The sequence below is a fragment of the Notothenia coriiceps genome, unplaced genomic scaffold, assembly GCF_000735185.1.
Source record: "Notothenia coriiceps isolate Sejong01 unplaced genomic scaffold, NC01 NC01_scaffold00032679, whole genome shotgun sequence".
In the NCBI taxonomy this organism is placed as follows: domain Eukaryota; kingdom Metazoa; phylum Chordata; class Actinopteri; order Perciformes; family Nototheniidae; genus Notothenia; species Notothenia coriiceps.
This window is the reverse complement of record NW_011365380.1, coordinates 140,812-148,157: the sequence shown is the minus strand read 5'-3', so window position 1 is coordinate 148,157 and position 7,346 is coordinate 140,812. Positions and strand designations below refer to the sequence as shown.

The following is a 7,346-nucleotide window of genomic DNA, read 5'->3' as shown; positions in this document are numbered from 1 at the left end:
GTTTACCACTAGATGGCGAAGTATCTCAGCTTTGTGACTGCCAGCCCTTGCCATACCCACAAAGCAGGAGTAAAATCGGTTAAAGATTAAAGCATTGGTACGTGGAACGGAGCTGTCGCCGAAGATAAGCTCTAACAGCTCTTATCATGTGTAATTCTGTAATAACGTGGTTGAGCCAGTAATAAATCCATAATAAAAGGAAATAGACTGAGAAAAACACTTCAGTATCACAAAGTGTTGATACACTGTTGTTCATCCTTGTACGTGTATAACCGGAAATTCAATTTCTGCAGATACACGCTGCCATGCTTTCTTCATGGCTCTCTCCGGCAGCCATGTAGTGTTTGCTTTGCATGAAGTATATATTTAACTTTCTTCTTCATGCTGATTTTTACAGGTCTTCCTTGACATCGTTTTGAATGTGTAATCTTGTAAATTGAAGTTTAGTCTCAGAAAAAAAGTAAATATACATTGTGATGCACGACTATCAAAGACAGTAAAATAGTTCAGGAAAAAAACATGCACAAGAACATTAATTCCATTTGCGTTATTCAGCGTGCATTTCTGAATCACACTTTTGTTTCAATTGAATTCACTTCTATTTAGTTAACTCAGACATGTACTGTGGTGGCATTATTATTGTAATCAGTCTTTGAACCCTGTTAAGCTACTGTTTTGTCTGGTTTTCTCCTGGTTATATGATCATCTCCATTGTGTGACTGCATGAGATCACTGGGATTGGTCAAAGTACTGCGACTTTTGTCATAAATACTGGGTTGCGGTGCCCTGTACGACTTCCCTGGTAGAATAACCCTCATCCGCTGTTGTTGGTGTGTTAGCTGTTGTCTTGGCAAATATGTTGTTGCTAAATGTTATAATGAGACATAAATGTTCATTCATCAGGATTGACAGGTGTGTCTTTTAACCATACATTCCTAACAAATGTCATTCTGTTTTGCAGCTAACTGGAATCATTATTCAAGCTGCCAAACGGCTCCAGGTCAACGTGTTTGTTGAGAAAATGTCCTCCTTCAGGTAATCAGCTCAGATCTTCATCAGTCTCATGTCACGGCACCCCCTTGTTGGCTTTAATGCAGCGCCGCGGTGACAGATGTATGACTACCTAGGTCCAGGAAAGGGTTGCCATAACAGTAAAGCAATCATGCCAGCATCATCACTATGAATGGACTCTTGGACGCTCGTGGATCTACTTGACGAGAAAACAATCTTGATGTAATATGAGTCTAGACAAGGGCTGCACATTATGTGGAAAATATCCAATCACTTTGTTGAATATCAATCAGCAATAAATAGAGAGATATTAAACTGAACTACATGTTGGTGTTCTGTTAAAAATATGTATTGAACCATTGAGCAGCACTAGTCAATAATAGATGTACAACTAAATGTATACTTACTTTAAACGGAGAGCCATTGCAATATTAACAGCTGTCTGAATGTCTTTTTGACATTTATTCATTTAATTTATAGGAACGAAATGCAAAACATTTGAATAATTTCCTTTTTTTCTTTCAGTCAAACAGGAAACGTGAGGACAGTGATCCTTCCCGTGGTTTATCTCAATGAGGTACACAAACACAATAATTGAGACATTAATTACACACATGAAATGGCAGAATAAGAACAACTTTTTACTTACATCGATAACCTAACTTTTCTTTTTCTACCGTCTTGTCGGTTGTGCTGTATCTCTCTCTGCTACCATCTACACAGAGCGTTGTCATTGACGATGCGTCGGCGGCGAAGCTGAGGAAGATAATCGTGGAGCAGGGCGTGGTGGAGAACATCCCCTTCATGCTGATCGGCATTGCTATCATTATGGGAGGAATCTTCATGTTCCTGATGTGTCGGCAGAACGTCCCCGAGGTGAGCGCTTCAGATGGACATTCATGAGTTTGTTCGGTCGTTAGAGCTGCAGAAAACTATTATTTTCATTCATAATAAATCAGTTAATAATGTTTCATTTTTCATTTCAGACCAAGTGGTCATTTTGAAAACAAGCATAAATCATTTACTCTAATATTATTTGAAGTGGCAATTGCCAAAGTTGAATAGGATAAGATAAACTTTGATCCCAAATTGGGATTTTTGTTGTTGTTGCAGCAGCATGTAAAACAAAGTATTGCACATAATTAGAAAATAAAAAGAGTAATAATAAACAATTAAACAATATAAACATCTCAAAATAGAAGATAAAGCAGAAGAGTGAGAATATAAACGTTGCCCATCAATAAAAAAAAAACATATTATATATTTTTTTCTCTAGAATATGTATTTTTGTACATAATTTAAACATAAATGTAAATAAATGGACATGGTTTTCATAAATGTCTTAAGGTAACTCTTTTGTGTGTGCTTTCTCTTTCAGAGCACCACAGCTGAACGGCAGCCCCTGCTCTCGTCATAGCACCAAACCGTACGTTTAAAGAAGGAGGATTGCCATATTTGCATAATAATTCACGTGTTAAATGGAGCTGCAATTCCTACCAGTAACCCCAGAGTAATAGTTCAATTAATGACCAAAATTACATCTTTTTATCCAGCTTTTTAATCCAATGTTTTTAGGAAAACAAAGTGAAGAGGTTTGTTACAGGGATGAGGTTAATGTCTCCCTTACAAGGAAGTTGTATTGATGATCAAATCCCTTTTTTTTAATGAAATCTTAAAGATTGTCTTTTATACCTTTTTAATTATGGGCTCTGAAATGATCAAACCCCCAGGAATTGTGTGTGTGTGTGTGTGTGTGTGTGTGTGTGTGTGTGTGTGTGTGTGTGTGTGTGTGTGTGTGTGTGTTTATGAAATAGGCCTGTTTTCAGCCTGCTCTAGTGAGATTGTTGAAGCATCAGTATAGGAAGAAAGTTAGCAACGCTGTTTTAATGCAAGAGACACATCCTTCTTTTTTTTAACACCAACATTTCACTTTTCCGTATTATCTCTAAGTGAATGACAAGGTCAAGCTGTGCAAAACGACTGCTGGCATAATGTTTTATTCTTGATGTCATGAATATAAAGTCATCTCGGCTTGTACTCTTAGTCTGTTGTAACTTTAAATGGAAATCCACTTAATCCCAATATATGCAAATATCGTAATGTGTATTACTTCAACAAAAGCAGTATAAAGGGTACTTGTATGTCTTGTGCAAGGTACAATGTCTTGTCCCATGATGGTGTAAAGTACCCTGTTATATTTGATGTCTCCATGAGTTCTCCTACTGATATACCAGCTGCTACTGACACTGCAAAAGAGAAAGTTATGTATTTCTTTTTAACCACCACGAATTGTCCATAAATGATATGGTTCAATTTTGCACTTCTAAATAACATTATTGGATCAGATTATTGTTACTTTATTTAGGATCTGGGTAAAAAAATACATGTTTTTCTTTATTTTCTTTGGCAACAGCCTATTGGATTTAAATGAAATAGATTTTGTGTCCAGAACTAAGTACTGTAGAATGTCATTGTGTAATTTGCTATATGAATAACCACTATTTCACACACATAACTGACAGGCTCACTTGTTTTAATGTTGTTGTGGTCTTGGTTTCACATGTTACAGATTATTGTTTACACTACTACCCATACAAAGTAATAATCAATATGTAATCACCGTTTACATAATAGGTCAATAGGTCAAATATCTAACAAGCTGAACATTGTCTTGCCATTTGCCGCAACCTTTAATAAACCTGCTGTGCTTCAAACCCTCTCCTTGTGTTTCCTGTGAATAGTTGATATAATGTCACCCTGCAGTTAAGCAAGAATGTCCTTATGACAAACTTCAGGGATTTGTCTGACTAATTTATTAGTGACAAACGTAGAAAGTCGGATTTGAAACTGTACTTATCACATGACCTTAGTACACACACAGACAAACACACATCCAAGGAGACTTACAACCACACTCACACACCTCTCTTGATTTCAACAGATTAACCAATATGACTAATAGTTGTGCACCGTAGTATTTTGAAAAACTGACATATCACACCTGCTTTAAATGAGTAAAATAATGTTGTTAACAGTTTTTAATTGAGGTTGCATTTGATATTCAGATTTTTTTAAATACATTTTTTGTTTTCATAGATGTAGCTTTACATAATGATAATGCCTCATTATATTCTTTTTACTCCATACATTTTTCTTACATGTCAACATCCTAAATTACCTACTTTATTTTATATTATGCATTTCAGCCCGTTACCATTGCTGCTTTGAACCATATACAGTCTATGCTTTGAACACATTTTGAGGTTGAAATGTACCCTCAATTGTTAACAAATAAATTGATGTATATTGTGTTCACTCCATGTTCTTACGTGATATACTAGTGGAACTATTTCTACTTGATACTAGTGGAACTATTTCTACTTGATACTAGTGGAACTATTTATTGTCCGGGTGCAGTGAGGTTGTCGGGAAAGCCACAGATTCCTGCAGGTCACTGGCCTGGTCAAAAAAGATGCCACGCTGGCCAGAAACTCTCACTAAGATGGCTTAAAAGTAAGCAATCTCTACTATAGAGTTGTTGTGTCGTTCACATGGATTTCCTTCAGCGTCCTCCTCCCACAGTCAAAATCCTGTAGTTCCACGGGTAAAATGGGTGGATGGATACATTTTCTACAACCGAGACCCATGTTGAGGTTTCTGTTACAACTCTCTTACGTGGAATTGTCCTCAATTGCAGGGTTAAAGTGTACTTTGGCTCCCTCTCGATAAACTTTGACTCTGTCTGTCATTATAAAACGGATAAGTTTGACTGTTTAATGAGGTCTGCATCATTGGCAATGACTTCAGATCAGCTTCTAAACCTCAGCCTGAGTCATTAAAGTAGCTAAATTGGAGTATTAATCTTTGATATCTGTCAACAGCTAACTCCTCCCAAACCCTAATCAAAGCCTTTAATACACGTTGCATGACACAGCAGCACACCAGCCCCGCCGCAGAACTTCTACTCTCTTGAACCTGATCTGCGAACGACATGAGGACTGTTCAAGAAAAGATCGTCGTTCTTTCAATGTTTCTGTCTCTGATATGTGCCATCCAGGTATGTGTATGGGTTAATATCCTTCTGTTACTGTTTATTTGATCTATTTTCTGCTAATATAGAACATGTCATTCTACAGAAAAGGTGGAAGTGCTGTCACTTACTTTTGCAGACACCAAAATACATGACGTTGATCTAATACTCACATTCATTATATATGTTGAATAAATAGAGATTGTCTATGCAATGGTACTAAATAAAAAAAATAAAAAACATGGTTTTATACATAAATTGAAATTTATTTAAAATGCCAAGTTCAAGGAACTGCCTTGTCACTTTGCACTTACATGGAAGTGGAGCCTATAGTTTTAATTTAAAATATTTTTTTTTCAATAAATAAATGTAATTTATATTTACATAACATTACAAGCATTAAATATAACACGCAAATTATTATTAATAATATAAAATAAATGTTAGTCACCCAAAATGACGTCATTGGTGTTACTGCTACACAAAACGCTTTTATTTTGAAATAATGTACTGTCTCTGAAGTGCCTCCTGTAACAAGAGATCATTTGAGGCAGTGCAGTGGACAAAGACATAAGGAAAGTCAGATACTTACTTTGTTTGTTAAAGGTGTCATTTTATCTTCAAATTTTACGTGCGTCTTTCAAGTCTGTCATTAGTGTTACTCATTGCATAGCCCTAGGGGTGAACATTTGAATGGGAAAATGTATTGTATTGAAGAGTTAAACGATTTTGATATTGACTGAAGCCATATTTGGTCTGACACATTGCAGCCATTTTGTTAAAATGGTAGTGTTTTCTCCAAATTGTCACTGGTGTTACTCTTCTTCCTGGCAACACGTAACACCAGTGACATTCCTATACAAATAAGCTTTGTATAAAGTATAAAAATAATTTAAAAAATAATAATACTTTAAGCTCTACTTGTTGTGGATTCATGAAGTTAAGAGTTAGTTATTGCTATTTAACAGGTTTTAGATGTTTTTAGAAGGAATTTATTTGAGCAGATTTGTATCACCCAGATTCCACCTTTTCTGTAGAATGACATGCTTGACATGATGTCAAGGAGGGCATGACATGCTTCTGATTCGATCACCATCAATCATGCGAGTCATCACAGTTCTTAACAATCTTATATGTGTTATTGCAGGTGGAATCAGCGCCTGTGCCTAAAGACTGGAATGGTTTGATACAGCGGACCAAGCGGTCGCTCCTGTGGCGCTGGAACAGCATGAAGCCTGTGGGGGCCAGCTGCAGGGACCACTTAGAGTGTGGCACAAACTACTGCAGGTACGGCAACACTCCTCTGAAATTGTACACTTAATCAGACATTTGACCCATTTTGGAACTTACTTTCACATTACGAAGATGTGTTGCTCATTAAAAATGTTAGGGTCTATATTTCTTAATTGTTTTGTCGCTAATGTGAAATAAGATATAACATTCAATTATATTTAACAGACATGTGACCATGGTTGGAGTTTTCACAGACTTAACATGCAATCGTTTCTCTGTGCTGTATTTGTGCAGCGTGGGAAGTTTTGTCCACGTCTGTTTTGCATGGCTTGGACAAAGTCAGACAGTTATGACCCTGCAATAAAGTTGCTCCTTATCTTTACAGGAAACATATATGTTCCTTCTGAAGAGGAAACACAGATAAACACCTTCAATGTGACAAAACAAACATCTGCCTAATGGACTCAAGTGACCAGTCTCAAGATGAATCATAAATCACCTTAATGTTGTAATAATCTGGTTTAAACTGAAGACCTGCTGATGCTTCTCCTGACTGTGCATTCAGTTAAAGTTCTCTGATCTGGCACTGCAGAAAAACAAAGCTGTAAATGCAGAATTCACACAAACAAATAAAAATGGCTCCATCTAGAGCAATATTGTTTCTTACAATTGCATTATAACAATTGTAATACATTATCAGACATGCTGAAATGTTTAAATAAGAAAATATAAATATACTTGCACATTTTTGTGAGTTTATCTGTTCTTGTTATTATTATATTTGTATTTGTAAATAGTGTGAACAATGTAGACACTTAAATGTTTTTTTTACAAGAGGTTGTATGTCCACATTCTTCTTTTTTTACCAAGTTCAGAACAAATTAAAAATGTTCCTCACAATTCATTCTACTCTTTTAATGCAATGGAAGAAGATTAAAACGTTTATGTTGGTTGGTGAAAAAAAAGAAATGGCCCATCTGTGTGAAACATGACATGAATGGGTCAGAGGAAACATATGTTAAATCTGCTCTTGTTTATGAGCAGAGTGGATCTGATTATTTAAAAATATGTT

The 7,346-nt window shown here is 36.0% G+C and overlaps 2 protein-coding genes across 3 annotated transcripts; both read left to right on the top strand.

The window, feature by feature from the left end:
• The first annotated feature begins 950 nt into the window (after positions 1 to 950).
• Positions 951 to 3,730, top strand: LOC104961033 (lysosome membrane protein 2-like). Its single transcript, XM_010789233.1, has 4 exons — positions 951 to 1,035; positions 1,537 to 1,588; positions 1,735 to 1,887; positions 2,390 to 3,730. Exons 1-4 carry the CDS (start codon positions 1,022 to 1,024, stop codon positions 2,426 to 2,428), a joined length of 258 nt encoding a protein of 85 aa, XP_010787535.1. The 5' UTR covers positions 951 to 1,021; the 3' UTR covers positions 2,429 to 3,730.
• Positions 3,731 to 4,915: 1,185 nt separating this feature from the next.
• Positions 4,916 to 7,165, top strand: LOC104961034 (liver enriched antimicrobial peptide 2). Of its 2 annotated transcripts, none has more exons than XM_010789234.1 (3): positions 4,916 to 5,068; positions 6,189 to 6,328; positions 6,660 to 7,165. In XM_010789234.1, exons 1-3 carry the CDS (start codon positions 5,003 to 5,005, stop codon positions 6,679 to 6,681), a joined length of 228 nt encoding a protein of 75 aa, XP_010787536.1. In that variant the 5' UTR covers positions 4,916 to 5,002; the 3' UTR covers positions 6,682 to 7,165. The 2 variants fall into 2 exon arrangements, 1 of the variants encoding a protein (XP_010787536.1); XR_800052.1 differs by lacking the exon at positions 4,916 to 5,068 and adding an exon at positions 5,585 to 5,616 and having other exon boundaries at positions 6,660 to 7,152.
• The last annotated feature ends 181 nt before the right edge of the window (positions 7,166 to 7,346 follow it).

What these genes read in the sequence shown, in the direction of transcription:
- LOC104961033 (XM_010789233.1), top strand. An exon ending in CCGTGGTTTATCTCAATGAG is followed by an intron (nt 1,589 to 1,734) that starts GTACACAAACAC and finishes CCATCTACACAG; the next exon opens with AGCGTTGTCATTGACGATGC. An exon ending in GTCGGCAGAACGTCCCCGAG is followed by an intron (nt 1,888 to 2,389) that starts GTGAGCGCTTCA and finishes TTTCTCTTTCAG; the next exon opens with AGCACCACAGCTGAACGGCA.
- LOC104961034 (XM_010789234.1), top strand. Translation starts at nt 5,003, where the DNA reads ATGAGGACTGTTCAAGAAAAGATCGTCGTTCTTTCAATGTTTCTGTCT. An exon ending in CTCTGATATGTGCCATCCAG is followed by an intron (nt 5,069 to 6,188) that starts GTATGTGTATGG and finishes GTGTTATTGCAG; the next exon opens with GTGGAATCAGCGCCTGTGCC. An exon ending in TGTGGCACAAACTACTGCAG is followed by an intron (nt 6,329 to 6,659) that starts GTACGGCAACAC and finishes TTATCTTTACAG; the next exon opens with GAAACATATATGTTCCTTCT.